Genomic DNA, 20,457 nt, shown 5'->3' on the forward strand with positions numbered 1-20,457 from the left:
CCTCGGCCCTGCGACACTCGCCTGCGACTGCGCCTGCGCGGATAGTCATGCTGTCAACCAGGCGCCTGGGTCTGGTCTTGCTACCGCTGATCCGTCTCCGGAGGTGGCCAGGGTTCCGGACCTGTCCATTCCTGCGCTGCCTTGGGCAAGAGCCCTTCGAGAGAGCCCGGTTATTGTGTTGCAAATTCTCGCCTAGAGACGCGCGAGATGAGGAAGGAGAGCGCGAGGCGGCACAGAGGAAAGCCCCAGACGCAAAGTCGCCTCCATCTCTCCCTCCGCGCGTCCGGGGACTTGGGACCAGATGTCTTTCGTCACTGGAAAGCCTCAGACTACCGACGCCGCTAAAGGAGTCACCCCCTCGAGAGCGCGAGGGCTCGAGTGAAGACCAGGGCCAGTCGGATCCCGCACACCAGGGATCCGAGGGTCCCTCACTGCCCGCCTTGGCCCGGTCTGCCACCAAGGATGACGAACTTCATGCCTCCTCTTCCTGGTCAACTACCCGAGAGGTGCCTTTTCGGGCTGGGGAGCTGATTTTAGCTGAGACCGGGAAGAGAGAAACACAATTTAAAAAATTATTTAGGTTGAGCAACGCCGGACACTTAAATAGTAGCTGGGGGGCAGTCCCGTTCAGCGAGATCGTGGGGAAGTTCCCCGGCCAGATACTGAGGAGTTCCTCTGGTAAGCACTTCATGCTGAGGAGGCCAGCATTGGAAGACTATGTATTACTGATGCAAAGAGGGCCTGCCATAACATGTCCTAAGGTAATGCGATGGGAGTTAATTTCATATTGGTTCCACCAAGAGCAAAACGGATGCAGTACTACAGACCTGATTAATGTACTTAAAGCACATCTCAGCTCGTTTCAAGTTTTTATTGTTCTCACTGTTTTTTAAACCAATGGCTATGACTTTTACATATTTTATGATTACTAATTTTAGGAAGAAATAGCCAGATTTTAATTTTAACTTGGGAGCCTCGATTCTCTGATCTGTAAAGTGATTTCCTATATAGAGTGATGTGGACTCACTAGGCAATAAGAATGTGTATTTATTCCCCATCATTCTTAAGTTTGTGAGTTCAGCATTCAAGAGAACGTTGAACTCTTGGGGACAATTTTTTACTACTACCACTGTGGCGATATTTTAAGCATCATATTTAATCAGGCATGTTATTAGAGGTATATTTTTTCAACAATAGATATCTCACTATGCTTTTAAAAATATATTTTAAAATTTATTTTATTTTATTTTTGGCAGCGTTTGGTCTTTGCTGTGCACGGGCTTTCTCTAGTTGCGGCGAGTGGGGGCTACGCTTCCTTGTGGTGCGCGGGCTTCTCATTGCGATGGCTTCTCTTGTTGCGGAACACGGGCTCTAGTAGTTGTGTCACGCGGGCTCAGTAGTTGTGGTGCACGGGCTCAGTTGCTCCGCGGCATGTGGGATCTTCCCGGACCAGGGCTCGAACCCATGTCCCCTGCACTGGCAGGCAGATTCTTAACCACTGCACTGCTAGGGAAGCCCTCACTATGCTTTTCCTATTAGAAAAAAAAATTTTATATGAAAACAGCTAAAATTAGACAGTAAACATAAAAGGAATATTATTTATAAGTAAATTACCTACCTAGTTCCTTGTTACAGTCTTATGCTAATCATCCATTGCTAGTGGTTTATTTTAATCATTAGTCACAGTCACCATCCTTGAGCAGAATGTTCCTTTGTAACAACTCCTCCTCCTAGTCCTAGATGAGGAATCATTCATTATTTCTTTAGTAAATACTCGCCTACCTTATATATTCAGGGCACTATTTTAGGGAGGTGAAGTGGTGAACCACGGTCCTTGCTCTCAACATAGACCTTATGTCCTAGAGGAGGTGACAAGGAACAAACAGGTAAATGAAAGAATTCGATAATTTCAGGTAGTGCTAAGTGCCATGAAGACAAGTAGATTAACAATAACATTGTGTTGGGTAACCTGGGGGAGGAGAATACTTTATGTCAGGTGGTTGGAGAAGGTCTCTGAGGAGGTACATTTGATTAATTAAGGAAGAGCCAGCCTTGCAAAGATCTAGGAGCAGAGTGCTTGCAAAGGGTAAACTATTGCAGAGTTCCTGCTGTGGACTGAGTGGGTTAGGAGAGGGAGAGAATGGTATGAGATGTGCTGTGGTTGGAGATATGAGTATTTTATTCCATGTGCACTTGGGTGACTGTTGGAAGGTTCTAAGTAGGAATCCAGTCTATATATATATATTTTTAAAAATAAATTTATTGGGCTTCCCCGGTGGCGCAGTGGTTGAGAGTCCGCCTGCCGATGCAGGGGACGCGGGTTCGTGCCCCGGTCTGGGAAGATCCCACGTGCCGCGGAGCGGCTGGGCCCGTGAGCCATGGCCGCTGGGCCTGCGCGTCCGGAGCCTGTGCTCCACAATGGGAGAGGCCACAGCAGTGAGAGGCCCGCGTACCACAAAAAAAAAAAAAAAATAAAAATAAATTTATTTATTTTATTTATTTATTTTTGGCTGCTTTACATCTTTACTGCTGCCCGCAGCTTTCTCTAGTTACAACGAGCGGGGGCTACTCTTCGTTGCACTGCAAGGGCTTCTCATTGCGGTGGCTTCTCTTGTTGTGGAGCACGGGCTCTAGGCATGCCAGCTTCGATAGTTGTGGCTCACGGGCTCTAGAGTGCAGGCTCAGTAGTTGTGGCTCACGGGCTCTAGAGTGCAGGCTCAGTAGTTGTGGCTCACGGGCTTAGTTGCTCCACAGCATGTGAGATCTTCCGGGACCAGGGCTCGAACCCACGTCCGCTGCATTGGCAAGAGGATTCTTAACACTGCACCACCAGGGAAGTCCCTCCACTGACTTTTGAAAGCTGGTCTCCTCCGTACAATTACGTAGTTTTATCTTAATATTAAAAGTTGGTCTGAGGGAGCAATTTTGAATAAACTTCCTAACAGTTATGTGTAAAGTGTGAACATTTCACAGGGGTCAATATCAAGCACTTTTAGGTTTGGAGTAGAAGTATAAATAGCAACACTCCCTAAATTTTTATTTTAATTAATTTATTTAGGCCACACCCTGTGGCTTGCGGGATTTTAGTTCCCCAACCACGGTTTGAACCTGGGACCATGGCAGTGGAAGTGCCAAGTCCTAACCACTGGACCGCCAGGGAATTCCCAACACTCCCTAAATTTTTAAATTAATCTTTTCTGCTGATTTGCATGTTTGGAATACTTATATAAGGACCATTGGAGAGTAGAAATTGTTGCCACTTAAGACTAAAGTGCAGCCCAGTTATTAAAACCTTCTGCTGAGGATTAGGTTTATATTGTTGAATTAGTTAGGAAAGAGATTAAAATTCCTGCCAAGGAGAAAGTCTGAAAAGATTGTTTGAAAGCCTAAAGTTTTAAAATGTATAGAAAACTCAAGAGTAGAGTGATATTTCATAACTTCAGAGGAGTCTCCCAGTAGTTTCAAATCCCTTTTGGAAAGAGGCAAGGAAATGAATAAATGCTATTCCCACCCCAGTTTTGGACTGAAATCGCCAGGATGTGTAAAGTGGGCTCCAACCTCATTCCATGGAGACCAGGTAACCTGAATGGCAGGAAGCAAAAGTTAAAGTGTGCTAAAGTTTTTTAAAAATTTTATAATTCTAGTCTTATATGAAAGAGCCAAGGAACTAGAACTGCCTTCTCCAGGGCATTTCACTGAAATGGCTACTGGAGCTGCCTCCCACTCCTGTGTGAAGTTATCTGTGCCCCTCCCACCTCTACTCCCACGCACCTGGCAGATGGGAGAGATATGTATGTCTGAAAGACTTTGAATTTGTTAATGAAACTTTTTGACTAATACACCTTAAGAATTATGTGTCTAAGTATCATTTGGTTCAAGCCTTAGTCCATCATTTCAGAAAATACATTTTGGCTTTTAATTAGATAACTGTACCTGTTAAATAGTTTCTTATGCATCCAAACCTATATTTAATACACAACTTTGTTGTGACTCAACAGAGGATCCTAGAAACCCTCCTGTTTCTTTTAGAATTTTCACAGCAGCTTTTGCCAGAGAAGGAAAAGATAGTAAAACCTTACCAGATGTGCTGCTTGTTAGCAACTTTGAAAGGTTTGTTATTGGGGGGATGTTGAAATAAATGCTAACATTAAAATTTTTCTCTCTCTATAGCATTTGTAACATATAGTGAAATGATCAACAGCGTGGTTAGGAGATGTTTGGAAGTTCAACATCAGTTCTACCCCTGACTTGCCCACTTGATTCCTGGCTGTGTGACTTTGGGCAGATTACTTTTTTGATTTCTCATCCTTATAATGGGGATGGTGATACTTTTCTCATATTATTATTCTGATTAAACAAGATAATGTTTGAAAGCAGTTTGCATAGTTAACAGAAGCCTGGCACCTGGTGAAGTTTCAATAAACAGCTATTACTACTATCATCCATGATATTCCTGTTAACAAAACAATTCTTTAGTTATAAAGTTTGGCAAATGAGTCCTCCTGTCTGTTCCTGGTATCCTAATTCTAAATGAGCATTCATCATTTTATGCAGATATTATGTAATAACTTCCTAACTGGTCTTTATACCTCTAATTTTTTTCTAATCTAGTACATCCTGTATTCGTCTCACAGATTAATCTTTATAAAATACCATTAACATTACCTCAGTGACATGCCCCAGTTACTTACCAGGTTAAGTTCAGATGCGTTAGCATGGATTCAGGTCTCCTTACCGCTCCTCCCGAGATGGGCAAACTGTGTTTATTACTCTACCTCTTTTTTGTTTAAAGCTGTTTCTACTTTGTGACTGTTTCCTTAAATTCTCTATGCCTTTAAGCTAGGGCAGTCTGCTGATTTCTCCTTTCTCTGAGCTCCTATTCTTACTTATTTTCTGTAATTTCAATATTATACTGAAGTGCTTCTGTATTTGCTACCTGATTCTTGAATCTCTCATTTCATCAAGTAAAATATAAACTTTTGGTAGGCAGAGCCAGAGTTTAATCCTTTTTTTTTTCACTTCTTTTCTCCAAGTCCAACAGTGTTTGTAAGCCTAAGTGCTTAGTACATATTAATTGGTCACAGAGTCACCCATGCTGTATTTCAATCATAGGATATGAATATGATACTGTCGATGATGAATATCCACCCAGGTGATACTGTTTTGGAAGCTGGCTCGGGCTCTGGTGGAATGAGCTTGTTTTTATCCAAAGCAGGTAAGAGATTGGGATAAATGAGTTGAATTTAGATGACAAAGAAAACATTCAATCTGTTCATAATAACGGGAAGTTAAATAGATACAGATGTTTCAGAAAATATTCACATAACTTTGTGATAGAGAGCATTCTCCTTGAAATCAAACATAAGCAACTGTTTTTCTTTCCATTTTGTACATTTATTCAAGTCATTCTCTGTCTAACTCTCTCTCTGTTTGCTTTCTGTTGCTCCCTCCACGCTTTTTTTAAACTAAATTTTTTATTAGAGCATAACGTAGCTACAGAAAAGTACACAGATCATAAGTGTATACCTCAATGAATTTTCATATCATGACCACACTCACGTCGTTATTACCCAGATCAAGACAGGGAATGTTATTGTACCACTGAAACCTCCTCAAATCCCTTCTCAGTCCTTATCCTACCCAAAGGTAGAAGGAAGCCACTACTCTGACTTTTATCACCATTGATTAGTTTTGCCTGTTTTGAATCTTACGTAAAAGGAATCCTGTAGTATTGTACTCTTTTGAATCCGGTTGCTTTCATTCAACATTCTGTTTGTGAGATTCAGCCATTGCATGTAGCAATGATTATTTCATTTTAGTTGCCGTTTTTGTAAGTAAAGCACAGTTTATCCGTTCTGCTGTTGATGGGCATTTGAGTTGAACATTGTGAACAGTGCTTCTCTGAACATGCCCGTACTTGTCTTTTGTGCACACATGTACATGTTTTTGTTGGTAATAGTGCCAAGTGAATACTCCGTATGAGAGAATATAGAAGGAGGAGGGCTGTCAGCTGCTGGAGAAGAGTCACATACTATCAGGGGCAAAGAATTATTTTTGCTGTTCATGAATAAGTTAATACATGTTATAGAACTATTAAGCTAAAGCTAGATCATGAAGAATTTTCCTTTCTTTATGAAAGTCTCTAAATATTGTCAGTTGGTAAAAGTACTGCTTGAAGGTCGCGCCTAATCAAAAATCAAGAGGTATATAGTAAACACAAATATCTGTTCATGTTCCCACCACTTGATTTCTGGTTACGGTTATTGTAGTTGATTATTGCTCCTTTGACCACTTAATTCCTCTGATTGTCAGGATTGCTTTGGCTTGTTTGGCTGCCTCTGCAGTGTTCCCTTTCTCACCTAATAATAGATAGCATTCTCTTTTGGTAGATTTTTTTTTTTAATCATTCATGTTGGTTTTATTAGTGCATTCTTTTTTTGCTAATAAACATTGTTAGAGCAGTTGTAGGTGTATGTGAGTAGATTTTATAAAGATTACAGATAGACATATACTGAATTAAACTTAAACCTTTTTTTTTTTTTTTTTTTTTTTTTTTTTTTTTGCGCTATGCGGGCCTCTCACTGCTGTGGCCTCTCCCGTTGCGGAGCACAGGCTCCGGACGCGCCGGCCCAGCGGCCATGGCTCACGGGCTTAGTTGCTCCGCGGCATGTGGGATCTTCCCGGACCAGGGCACGAACCCGTGTCTCCTGCATCGGCAGGCGGATTCTCAACCACTGCGCCACCAGGGAAGCCCAAACCTTTTGTTTTTTGACCTAATGTCATCACATACAAACATAATCCAACTTATACTGGGTCACGAAATTCATTTTGGGCTCCTCACATCTTTTGTTGGACTCTTGTCTGTGCATAGTTAAAGGCAGCCATTTCTTCACAATCTGTGACAGATTCCTAACTGCATTTGACAAAGCGAATTTATAAAAAATTTGTGAAACAGGAGGAATGTTTGTGTTTCTAATATCTGTAGTGTTGAAGGAGTGTCATGGCATAAATAATCCCAAACTATTAGTGATCAAGAAATTATTGCTATTTACCTTCAGGATGGATTTATTTTCACCATAATTTTCTTTTCTAAGTGTTTAGCTTATGCTATTAACATTAATTTTTATCCCTTGAGAACATTATGACTTACAGCTGGACTTACATTTTAAAGAGACTTGCTGCAATTTAAACTATTCATTTTAACTATAGACTGATTGATCTGGGACAGCCTCCAAATGGTATCAAATCACCTCATACAGAGGTGGGTAGAAAATTAATTGCTGTAAGTTAAAATGTAGTAGTTTTCTGTGAAACTGCAGTATTACTATGATAAATAGCTTGAAATTTTTTCACACACACACAAAAATACAAGTATTGGGGCTTCCCTGATGGCGCAGTGGTTGAGAATCCGCCTGCCAATGCAGGGGACATGGGTTCGAGCCCTGGTCCGGGAAGATCCCACATGCCACAGAGCAACTAAGCCCGTGCGCCACAGCTACTGAGCCTGTGCTCTAGAGCCTACGAGCCACAACTACTGAGCCCACATGCCACAACTACTGAAGCCCATGCACTTAGATCCCATGCTCCGCAGCAAGAGAAGCCCGAGCACCGCAATGAAGACCCAACACAGCCAAAAATAAATAAATAAATAAAAATTTTTTTAGAAAACAAAAAAACAAGTATCTTTTAAGTATCTGAAAGGCCTATCTTCATCCATAGCAAAAGATATGTAATTTAAAACTACAATGATAAACTATATGCAATTTTTAGGTTGACACAGATAAAAAGTTTGATAACTCTTTGTTGGAGAGAATATGGAGAAATAGGCACTCTAATACATTGTTGGTCGAGTGTAAATTGGTATCATTGTTTTTTTGGAGGACAATTTGGTAATAATTTTCAAAATAAAAATATTCACATATCCCTTGAGTCAGCAATTCCATTTTTAGGACTTTATCCTATAGATATATTGGCTCAAGTGTACAAAGACTTAGGCAAAATAATTTTTATTGCAATATTGTTTGTTATAGCATAAGACTAGAAACAAGCTAAATGTTCATCAGTAGGTGACTGGTTAAATAAACTGTGGCATAGTCATACAATGGAACATAATAGCTGTTTAAAAAAAATGCAGTAGATCATTAATCACTGAAATGGCATTGGTAAATAAGACGGAAGCTACAGGACAGTATATATGATAGGTAACAACATGTGTTAAAAACAGAGAAAGATACTTGCACACTTGTACTATAGGCAGTGACTATCTCAGGAAGGGTAAATAACTATGGTGGAATGATTGTCTCTGATGAGGGAGATTGACTGGGTATTTGGGATAGGGTAGAGACTTTTGTAACCTTGAACTATTTGAATTATTTTTTCACATCCATGTCATATCTTTGCAAAATAAAATGTTGACATTCTTTATGTACTGATTAATACGTGTAATGTCATAATTTTTTTTAATTAAGTTGGATCACAAGGACGAGTCATAAGTTTTGAAATTAGAAAAGACCACCATGAACTGGCTAAGAAGAATTACAAACACTGGCGTGATTCATGGAAAATGAGTCATGTAGAAGAGTGGCCAGACAACGTGGATTTTATTCATAAGGATATTTTAGGAGCAACTGAAGACATAAAATCTTTAACATTTGATTCGGTAAGTTTTCTAAAGTGAGTCATGTGATATACCTAATACTGAGTACAAAGAAAACAAGGACCACACTTCTTTTATATGGAAAAGGATCTTCCTTCATTATTTGCCCCATTTCTATCTCTAAGAGTGGGAGGAATATTTTCCTTTAATATCATGGTGGGATTTAGAGCAGAGAGATCTACTGAATTAGGTGCCAAAGTTGTTAATAAATGTGGGGTAATGATGAAATACTAGGAGGAGTAGTTGAGCATCATGAACTTCAACGTTTCTAGGATAAAGGAATAATAATTTGGAAGCAGCATTGGGAGCATACTGAGCCCCACACCTGACCTCATATTGTGAGATTTGGGGGAATAAATAGCCTTCATTTTTGAGGGAAGAGGCAAGAGGCATCTTTAGACAGTTAAAGTCAGGATGTAGAGGAGTGTTAATTAAAGATGTTGAGGATAGAGGCATATTTATTGTGAACAAAGCTCCAGAAAGTGGAGTGGTGGGATTTGTGAGGAGGTGGAGGAGTGGGAGGTTGAGTTAGGGGAGGAGAAGCAGAGTAGTATGAAGATAAAAGGATAGATGAGGAGAGAATGCCATTTTAAGCTGTGAACAGTGATGGTGGAGATGTGGGCCATAGTGCTATGAGATGACCTCAAAGTTTCACAATTCTAGTTTAAGTTGCCTTATCCTTGATGATGCCATTATCAGTTCATGGCTTGACGCTATGGACTGAGGTCTGGGTAAGAAGTCTTCTTCGCTTTTCTTTCTTTTTTTAAAAAAATAAATTTATTTATTTTATTCTATTTATTTATTTTTGGCTGTGTCAGGTCTTCATTGCTGCACACGGGCTTTCTCTAGTTGCAGCGAGCAGGGGCTACTCTTCATTGCGTTGCATGTGCTTCTCATTGTGGTGGCTTCTCTTGTTGTGGAGCATGGGCTCTGGGTGCGCAGGCTTCAGTAGTTGTAGCACACGAGCTCAGTACTTGTGGCTCATGGGCTCTAGAGCACAGGCTCAGTAGTTGTGCCACATGGGCTTAGTTGCTCCGTGGCATGTGGGATCTTCTGGGCTAGCGCTTGAACCTATGTCCCCTGCACTGGCAGGTGGATTCTTAACCACTGTGCCACCAGGGAAGTCCCTTCTTCACTTTTCTTAATTGGCTATTGGAAACTTAGATTATTTTAGGAACTTTACAAGGGAAACAAGGTGAGAAATGAAGTAAAGTTCAAAGAGGTGATTTTTATCAGGACTGGTTCCTATCTCTAATATAACTAAAGCCAATAGCTAGTGGCACAGCTTCCTGGACACAAGGACCACAGTTTTGTCTTTTTTTTTTTTCTCATCCTTGTTTGGCTTGCATATTGTATAGCTCAATAAGGGCAGAAAGAGGACTTGTTCTATGTAGGCCATCCATAGGAATGTCACCGATATGTGGGAGTTTAATTGGTCATCAGAATTTTGCTTGATAAGCATGAAACACAACAAAGGATTTTAACCGTATTGTTACAACCTTGTGGAAACCTGCTGAAACATCCATCCCTGTTCCAAAGGAAAGAATACTCCTTACTAGGTTTTTTCAATTGACTCTCTCTTGAATAATAGTGTCAGATGAATACTCAGAGCATATAGAAGGAGGAGAACTGTCAGCTTCTGGGGAAGAGTCATATACTATTGGGGCAGAGAATTATAGCTGGTGTTCATAAATAAATTACTCATAACATAGAATTATTAAGTTAAAGCTAGATCATGAAGAATTTTCCTTTCTTTAAGAAAGTCTCTAAAAATTGTCAGTTGGTGAAAGTCCTGCTTGAAGGTAGCGCTTGACCAAAACTCAAGAGGTGTATAGTAAGCATAAATATCTTTGGGGGAGAGGATGTTTATTGATTTATTTTGTTGAAGTATAGTTGATTTACAATGTTGTATTATTTTCTGGTGTACAGCAAAGTGATTCAGTTGTGCATATATATATAGATATTCTTTTTCATATTCTTTTCCATTGTGGTTTATTACAGGATACTGAATATAGTTCATACAGTAGGACATTACTTATCTACTGATATTTTATATATAGTAGTTTGTATCTGTTAATCCCAAATTCTTACTTCATCCCTCCCCAACCCCCTTTCCCCTTTGGTAACCATAAGTTTGTTTTCTATGTCTGTGAGTCTGTTTCTGTTTCATAAATAAGTTCATTTGTGCTGTATTTTAGATTCCACATATAAGTGATATCATACGGTATTTATCTTTCTCTTTCTGACTTACTTCACTTAGTATGATAATCTCTAGGTCCATCCATGTTGCTGCAAATGACATTATTTCATTCTTTTTTATGGCTGAGTAGTATTCCATTGTGTATATGTACCACATCTTCTTTATCCATTCATCTATCGGTGGACATTTAGGTCGCTTCCATATCTCGGCTATTGTAAATAGTGCTGCTGTGAATATGGGGGTGCATGTATCTTTTTGAATGGCAACTCTACTTTTAGTTTTTTAAGGAACCTCCATACTAGTAAACATAAACTTCTATGCATGTTCCCACCACTTGATTTCTGGTTATTGCTATACTAGTTGATTATTGCTTCCTTGACTACTTAATTCCTCTCCTAGCAGCCATCTCACCTCCTGGGCCTTCACACTTCCAATCCATTCTCCTGATCTTTAGACTAATCTGGTTCTCATACTGTCACTGTCCTGCTGAGGAACCAATTAGGAAATTTTCATTCAAAGATTTATGGTATCCTTCAGAATCTGATCTCACCCTTCCTTTCTTTAGCTTTTTTATATAACCTACCTATACTCCTGCCATCTCAAATGAGGGTAGATGAATAAAAAAGGTGTTGAACCACAAAGACAAAGAGAACAGAACAGGAAAAAAATGGCTAATAAAAGATTTTAAACAAATTTTAATACATTTTGTAAACAACCTAACCATCAAAAGAGGAATGGACATGATGGAATACTAACAATGGTATTATTTAACATAGTGAAATAAATGTACTATATCTACATCAATAAATCTCCCTGAGAAAACCATAATTCAAAAAGACAGGGGCTTCCCTGGTGGTGCAGTGGTTGAGAGTCTGTCTGCCAATGCAGGGGACACAGGTTCATGCCCCGGTCCAGGAAGATCCCACATGCCGTGCAGTGGCTGGGCCCGTGAGCCATGGCCGCTGAGCCTGCGTGTCCGGAGCCTGTGCTCCTCAACGGGAGAGGCCACGACAGTGAGAGGCCCGCGTATCACCAAAAAAAAAAAAAAAAAAAAAAAAAAAAAAAAAAAAATCTCAGACATAGAACTTAGTGAAAAACGAATTATTCAAGAATAAGCATGGAATGGCCATATTTGGCAACATTATGAACTTCAGGACAATGATTATCTCTGAGGAGAGAAAAGGAGGGAGTGAATAGAGGGAAGTAAGTTTTGAAGTTTATTCATCCTGGGTCACTTAGGCTCCATAATAGCCAATATGACCTTGGGTAAATTACTTAATCTTTCTGTGCCTCAGTCACCTCATGTATTAAACAGGAATAGTAATCAATAATAATACCTATTTCATAGTGTTGTTGAGGATTAAATGAGGTGTTTCTGTAAAGTGCATAGAACAGTACCTGATATATAGTAAGCATTAAATTAATATTAGCTATGATTTTCATCATTATTAGTTTTCTCCTTTTCCCTTTTCTCTACCTGTTTATTTTTTCAAATAAATTTATTTATTTATTTACTTTATTTATTTGGATGCATTGGATCATTGCTGCGCACAGGCTCTCTCTAGTTGCAGCGAGTGGGGGCTACTCATCGTTGAAGTGTGCGGGCTTCTCATTGCAGTGGCTTCACTTGTTGTGGAGCACGGGCTCTAGGCATGTGGGCTTCAGTAGTTGTGGCACACGGGCTTAGTAGTTGTGGCTCGCAGGCTCTAGAGTGCAGGCTCAGTAGTTGTGGTGCACGGGCTTAGTTGCTCCACGGCATGTGGGATCTTCCCGGACCAGGGCTCGAACCCATGTCCCCTGCATTGGCAGGCGGATTCTTAACCACTGCACCACCAGGGAAGTCCCTCTCTACCTGTTTAAATTCTACTCTTCCTTCAAAGCTTAGATCAAAGGTTGTCTCCTCCATGGAATATACCTTAATCATCTAAGTGGAGGATTATCATCTTTCTCTGAATTACTAAACCACTTTCTTGATTCAACAAATATCTATTAGAGACCTGCTGTGTGCCATGTACTATGCTAAGACAAAAATGAATTGTACATTTAAAGGAGCTTTCGATATAGAAGAAAAGGTAGACATATAAACATTTATTAGAAAGACTCAGAAGCATGACACATTATGGCTGTAGAAGTGGGTCTAATGAGGAGATGAAACTGCAAATACAGTCATGAGGGACTAGATAATGAAGAACACTTGTGTGTATATCAAGCTAGGACATGTGGACATTATCTTGTAGATAATGGAAAACTCTTGATGAGTTCTTAAGTAGGGGAGTAGAATGCCCAGATTCCTATTTCAGAATAATTCTGGTGAAAGAATGGAATTTACATAGTCTATGTAGAAAGCTATTGTAATGTTTCAACAAGATATGATGAGGTCCTGACCTAAAGCATTCGTAGTAGGATGAATTTGAGAAATCCTAAGAGGTAGATTTGTAGGACTGGATAATTTTAATCCAAATAGAAGCATCAAAACCCCACAGTTTCTCAAAAGAGAATTCAAGGTAAAGAAATAGTGACTCTAAGTTCCTGATTTTAGTGGCTAATGAATGGTAATGTTAGCTGAGCCGTGGAGCTTTGGATTGGCAGGCTTCTTGGTGGTCTTATTTTTGGTTCTTGTTGATAATATACTAAAACTACAGTCACAGAAACCAATTTATGTCCACACCGTTGGCCCTTTGATTAGTCATTGAGATCTTTACTTGGATATCTAATAGGCATCTTTTTTTAAAGTATTTATTTATTCATTCATTCATTTATTTATGGCTGCATTGGGTCCCTTTTGTTGCACGTGGACTTTCCCCGTTTGTGGCGAGTGGGGGCCACTCCTCGCTGTGGTGCTTGGGCCTCCCATCACGGTGGCTTCTCCCATTGCGGAGCACGGGCTCCAGGCACGTGGGCCTCAGCAGCTGTGGCGATCGGGCTTAGTTGCTCCCAGCATCTGTGGTGCACGGGTTTCAGTAGTTGTGGCTCACAGGCTTAGTTGCTCTGCGGCATGTGGGATCCTCCCGGACCAGGGATTGAACCCATGTGCCCCACACTGGCAGGCAGATTCTCAACCACTGTGCCACCAGGGAAGCCCTAATAGGCATCTTAAACTTGTGTCCAAATCTTGAATTCTAGAATATTTCTCCCCAAGCTTATTCTTCCCATTGTCTTAAATCATTTTCCTCAATAGTAAATGACATCTCCATTCTTTCAGTAGCTTAGGATAAAAACATTGGATTCATTCTCACTTCTTTCTCTCACATCTGACAGCCAATTCTAATTCTAATTGGCTCTGTGTTCTCATCACATCCAATGCTATTTGCTATTGCAAGTCACCATCATCTTTCCTTGTTCAAGTCAGAATGTACTTAATGCCACTGAACTGTATACTTGAAATGGCAACTTTTATGTTTATCACATTCAAAAAAGTTTAAAAAGTCAGATCATGTCTCAAACTCTCCAGTGACTTTTCTCTTCCTGAGTAAACTTAGAGTCTGTAAGGTCCTGCCTAATCTGTCCCTCTCCATCCCCACCACATCCCCACCATCTGAGAACTCTTCTCTTACCACTTTTCCCCTTTTGTCTCCACTGCAGCAACTGTGGCCTTCTCTACTCACCAAGTATCCTACAGCCTCAGAGCATTTGTATTTGCTGTTCTCTGCATCTGGAGCAAACTTCCCCCCTCAATTTCTACAGGGTAACCTTAATCATTTTCTTTAGGTATCGTCACTGACCAGCCTATGTATAAAATAGTACTTCCTTCCCCTGCCCCGTCATTCTATCCTTCATGTCCTCCTTTATAATCCTGTAGTTCTTCATGTCACTCATTACTCTCTGAATTACTTATTAGATTTTTGTTTACTGCCTAGTCCTTAATTAGAACATAAGTTCCTATGAAACAAAATAGAATATAAGCTCCCATTATATTTTTACCACTTAGCAAAACCCTTGGCACATGGTAGATGCTCAGTAAATATTTGGTGAATAAATTAATAATGAATGATGACCCATTATTACTGTTTTTTTAAAACACACAAACAGAATAATTTCTAATTTAGTAAATATAATGATGTGCCAACTACATTAGATTTCTAGAGCTATCTATCAGTAAGTCACTTTGTTTTCTATTTGACTCTATTTTTGGTTTCAGTGAATTTTTTTGTAATTTCATTTACTCTCTGCATTCATTTGACATCTTTTGAGTACAGCCCTGTATTCTGCAACTGAATGAAGAATAAAGAAATAAGATACATGATTCTTGAATTTTAGAATCTCTAAAATTAATATTCAAAACTTTTGAACCTAAAAATACATGTTTGAGATAATGTGAATTTCTATTGCCAAAAGCCGAACTAAAGCATTGAAACTTTACATATACAGTTGACCTTTGAACGACATGGGGTTTAGGGGCACCACTCCTACGTGCAGTCAAAAATCTGAGTATAACTTATAGTCGGCCCTCCCTATCCATGGTTCCAACATATCCAGGGTTCCACATCTTCAGATTCAACCGCAGATTGTGTAGTACTGTAGTGTTTACTATTGAAAAATATCCTTGCATTAAGTGGACCCGCGCAGTTCAAACCCATGTTGTTCAAGGGGCAACTGTGTGTGTGTGTGTGTGTGTGTGTGTGTGTGTATGTGTATGTATGTGTATAAAATATAGCTAAAGATTCCTGCATTATCAATATTGCCAAGTACAAGACATGCCATTACAATTTTCATGTAGTCAAGTACTATGACAAAATGTATAATTATAAGTATGCCTTTTTGAGAGGGGTAAAATGACAGTCATTAGTATTACATTCTAAAAAATGAAATACTTTAACTGGGTAATTGCTTTCCCAAGGTGTATCATTTCACCTCAATAAGAAAAGAAAACACATGCTTTATTTAAACAAAACTCAGTCTGATTCTCTTTCCCCCACTACAGGTAGCTTTGGATATGTTGAATCCTCAAGTTGCTTTGCCTGTTTTATACCCAAATCTTAAACAGGGTGGTGTATGTGCTGTATATCTAGCAAAGTGAGTAATGTGACTTTTTGGTAATGTTATTTTAAACACAGTTTTGTTTTAAGTACTAGGCTAAAGTGTTCATTTTGTAACTGAGTTAAGTGTATATGTTATCTCGTAAAACTGTTATGAAGGGCTTCCCTGGTGGCGCAGTGGTTAAGAATCTGCCTGCCAATGCAAGGGATATGGGTTAAAGCCCTGGTCCGGGAAGATCCCACATGCTGTGGAGCAACTAAGCCCATGTGCCACAACAGGAGAAGCCACCACAGTGAGAAGCACGCACACTGCAACGAAGAGTAGCCCCCTCTCGCCATGACTAGAGAAAGCCCTGCACACAGCAATGAAGACCCAATGCAGCCAAAAATAAATAAATTAATTTTAAAGTTAAAAAAAAAATGTTATGCAACAGCATATGTCCCAAATTCAGTTATATTGCTGTTTAAATCATCCTTTACATAAATGGTAATATAAGATGCACATTTCTTCTGACAATTAGAAGAAAAGTTTTTAAAAGTGTAATGTGAACAATGATGTTATAGTCTCTTTATTGTTTTTACTTAGTATTCTCCTCTTATGTGCCCTATCTTGCATTTTTACTTTTTTTCCCTTTTGATTTAAGCATAGCATTTAAATTGGGGTAAGAGGTATAGTGAACTTAAATATAAAGTTATTGTTGTAGTAGAAATTTAAACTATATTTTTCACTTTTTTGAAAGCATCACACAGGTTATTGAACTTTTAGATGGAATTCGCATCTGTGAACTTGCCCTCTCATGTGAAAAGATAAGTGAAGTTATTGTCAGAGATTGGTTGGTTTGCCTTGCAAAACAGAAAAATGGAATTTTACCTCAAAAAGTGGAACCTAAAATCAACAGAGATTTGCAATTACATTCTCAAAAGAAAATTAGAATTGAAGGTGAGATGTTTCGAGAAGATGACCATGGTGAGCTTCAGTTTTATTTTATGCATGTGTTTGCAATAATAAATGGAGAATACATTCCTGATGTATTGGGCAATACATTATAAGAATATTTCTCAGGGATTTATTATGCTTTTCCTATAGAAATTGAAATGTGGTATTTATTCTGTTAAATTAAAATCTTTTAAGAGACAGAATCATGACTTTTCCTGCCTTTTATATAAAACTCTGATACCTTTGAAGAACTGAACTTCTTATAACATTCATATTTTACTTGTGACAAGGGGATTGGCTTATGAAATACTTTATTTTTTTTTATTTTTTATTTTTTTTTTGCGGTATGCGGGCCTCTCACTGTTGTGGCCTCTCCCATTGCGGAGCACAGGCTCCGGACGCGCAGGCCTAGCGGCCATGGCTCACGGGCTTAGTTGCTCCGCGGCCTGTGGGATCTTCCCGGACCAGGGCACGAACCCGTGTCTCCTGCATCAGCAGGCGGATTCTCAACCACTGCGCCACCAGGGAAGCCCATATGAAATACTTTAAATATACTAAAGAATGTTTTAAATTTAGATCAGTGATTATCACTGAAGGGAAAGAATTTAATAGGACCCAATATGCAAATAGCTAATATTCCAAAAAGCAACTTCTAGGAATTTTTCAAAGAACTAAATTTAGGTCCTTGTTGTATGTACACATTACTTAGGCCATAAACAAGTTTTCAGACATCCATTGATTTATGATATGGGCTTATCCATTTGGTTATAAAACCATATATAGGTTTATCATGTCATCCTTGACAAGTTGTTTCTGTAAGATAACTGTCAGAATAGCTCCAAGACAAATGCTAAAAAAAAAAAAAAAAAAGTCTGAGAGAAAAAAACTTACAGGAAAAGGACAGTAATTTATTTTTTTAACAGTTCTGTGGACAAATTATAAAATATTTTATGTAGCTTACAATACATATTTTGTTCTATGACAGAAGAATCACATTCTGATTTTCCCTATGGATCATTTCCCTATATTGCTAGACCTATACACTGGCAAACTGGTCATACAGGTGAGTAATTTTTTCATGATATATTATATGGTGTTTTCTTCTCATAATTGCAATGACCTTACCTTTTCCTCCCCTCAAATTAGCTTTTCTTGTCAAGTTGAGGAAGTGCAAACCACAACTTAACGTAGTACCTCAGATGACAACTGATTTGAAGATGTGAAGAAAAATATCAAAATAGAATTTTGTATTGCAAATCACTACTTTCATAGATTGGTATTTTTAGCTACTACTATGGTTTGTATAACTTTTACATGTAATTTTGAAAAGTAACAAAAGCTAGAGAAAGATGTGTAACATTTTGAAATTGCTTAAATGTCCCATTTTGACACTTGTCTTGCAGTTAGTTTGACATTTTGTAGTTAATGATTCCAGGTTTGTTTAGTTGAGCCATCTCATTCTTCACTTCCTGTAAACCACTCCATAGATTTGTCCTTCTTCATGAAATTAGTTTTCTTTTCTTTGTTTGATTGATGGTCATTGGCTACCAAAATAAAATATGCATTTTGAGATAAATTTTAGGTATCTGTGTATTTTAAGTACATATTTTAATGGCTTGTATGTGTCTTAAAAATAACAAATCTGGGCTATAGTAAATGATAGGGGGAAAACTGATAAGAAAAACTATCTTAAAAATTATAACAAAAGATGTAGCAATTCTTGAATGTCTTATCTTTCTCAGAATCATTTTAACAGTTTGAAAGAACATCAGAATTATTCTGTTATATAAACCAAATGTTTGGGGAGTTCCCTGGTGGTCCAGTTGTTAAGACTCGGTGCTTTCACTGCTGTGACCCAGGTTCAATCCCTGGTCGGAGAACTAAGATCCTGCAAGCTGCACAGCACAGCCAAAAAATAATGTTTGGAAAGATACACTTTTTATAAATATGAATTAATTAGGACTAGGGCTTATTATTATTCATAGGCACTATGAATAATGTTATTTGGCATTTACCATGTGCCTTACATTGTTTTAAGAACGTTATAGGCTTCCCTGGTGGCGCAGTGGTTGAGAGTCCGCCTGCCAATGCAGGGGACACGGGTTCGTGCCCCGGTCCGGGAAGATCCCACATGCCGTGGAGCGGCTGGGCCCGTGAGCCATGGCCTCTGAGCCTGCGCGTCCGGAGCCTGTGCTCCGCAACGGGAGAGGCCACAACAGTGAGAGGCCTGCGTACCGCAAAAAAAAAAAAAAAAAAAAAAAAAAAAAAAAAAAAGAACGTTATAATATCTTTTCATTTAATATGTGTAGCTCATCCTTAAGATTATCCATATTTTACAGATAAACATAAGCTTATAGTTATTATTTAAATATAGATGTTTTATAGGTTTTGAAGTAGTAGTGCCTGGGAGAATATATGCTACTTAGCCCTTAGGCTAGAACTACTTAAAATAATGTACATATTCTAAATAACATTTTACCTATTTTTCATTCTGTGGAAAAATTTAGTCTAAAATCTCTGCCTTTTTAGACTTTACAGCCTATAGTAGAGATAGACATTAAATAATCACAAAAATATAAAACTAAAACTGTTATAAATACTTCAGAGAAGTACAGGATTTAGTAGAGGTTTTGCTCTGATCAAGTAATTACCTTTCCAAGTGTCAATTGAGCTGAGACCTGAAGGGCAGGTAAGAGTTAACTACAGCAGGGAAAATGAGAACAAAAAAGGCCAGTGATGGGGTTGACTGAAAGATAGGTAAGGGTCAGGCCATGGAGGATCTTGTAGACCTGTTAAGGAGTTTGTCTATCCTAAGAAAAATGGGGTGTTGTTGAAAGATTTCATGAAGTAAGTGGTAACATGCTTAGATCTGTGTTTTGAAAAAAAAATCACTCTGGTTGCATTTGGAGAACTGATTGAATCATAAGCGGAGTAGTCTTCTGGTACCATTTCTGAATGGTAAGTATCCGAACACTCATACAATAATAATGGCTTTAAAGTTCTCATAACATTTCCAGATCTATAGACACTCTGATGTATATTTTTAGATTCCATCATGGAATACTCCCCTTTCTTCTGCCTTTCTATTTAACTACTAGTGAAATTCTGTCCTTCATTTACTGTTTTAAATGCAGGCCCTAATTGTACTTCTTGGAGAAGGGGCAGGCTTAAGAGCAAAGAAAAGTTGTGCCTTCTCCTATTTCATGTAGAATAGTTTCTGTTCAGTACACTATGCTCAGTAAATGCTGAACTGAACAAGAGCTAGAAGTGTCCATTCTAATAATGAGTTGAAAGCCAAACTATATAAGCAAATAAACATTTATTTATATAGTTAATCAAAGTCCAGCTTATGCCCTTTATCCATCTCTCCATTGAACACTAAGCATGTTTATAATCTGGCTTGTGGGACAGGTGCCTTCTTCTAAAGTTAGCTTTCTATGTTCATATCTGGTTCTCATTTACCATAATATAAACTCCTAGAGATTTGTGACTGGTTCACAACTGTCTTCCCAGTAACTTCCAGAGGCCCTGACTTTTCCACCTAGTAAATGGTCAGTAAAAGTTTGCTGATGGCTTGAAGCCTACACTGGATCAGGTGTTATTTCATCTGTTGACTCGGTTGTTCTAGGGGGAAATTTAAGTATAGAGCTCGCAGATTGTAGAAGACTTTGAGTTTGAACTTTATACT

General features: G+C 38.8%; 2 protein-coding genes across 2 annotated transcripts in view; one reads left to right on the top strand and one right to left on the bottom strand.

Moving 5' to 3' along the window:
- The first annotated feature begins 19 nt into the window (after positions 1-19).
- TRMT61B (tRNA methyltransferase 61B) lies at positions 20-19,007 on the top strand. The gene is made up of 7 exons (XM_067007879.1): positions 20-761; positions 5,113-5,215; positions 8,469-8,659; positions 15,778-15,869; positions 16,573-16,799; positions 17,755-17,832; positions 17,916-19,007. Exons 1-7 carry the CDS (start codon positions 48-50, stop codon positions 17,990-17,992), a joined length of 1,482 nt encoding a protein of 493 aa, XP_066863980.1. The 5' UTR covers positions 20-47; the 3' UTR covers positions 17,993-19,007.
- SPDYA (speedy/RINGO cell cycle regulator family member A) overlaps positions 18,225-20,457 on the bottom strand; it is a 31,890-nt gene continuing 29,657 nt past the window's right edge. Inside the window, exon 6 of the mRNA XM_059078285.2 lies at positions 18,225-18,313. Within this exon, the coding sequence (XP_058934268.2) occupies positions 18,225-18,313 (89 nt within the window). The remainder of the gene's footprint in view (positions 18,314-20,457) is intronic.

This window comes from Kogia breviceps, chromosome 11 (assembly GCF_026419965.1).
Source record: "Kogia breviceps isolate mKogBre1 chromosome 11, mKogBre1 haplotype 1, whole genome shotgun sequence".
Classification (NCBI taxonomy): Eukaryota; Metazoa; Chordata; class Mammalia; order Artiodactyla; family Physeteridae; genus Kogia; species Kogia breviceps.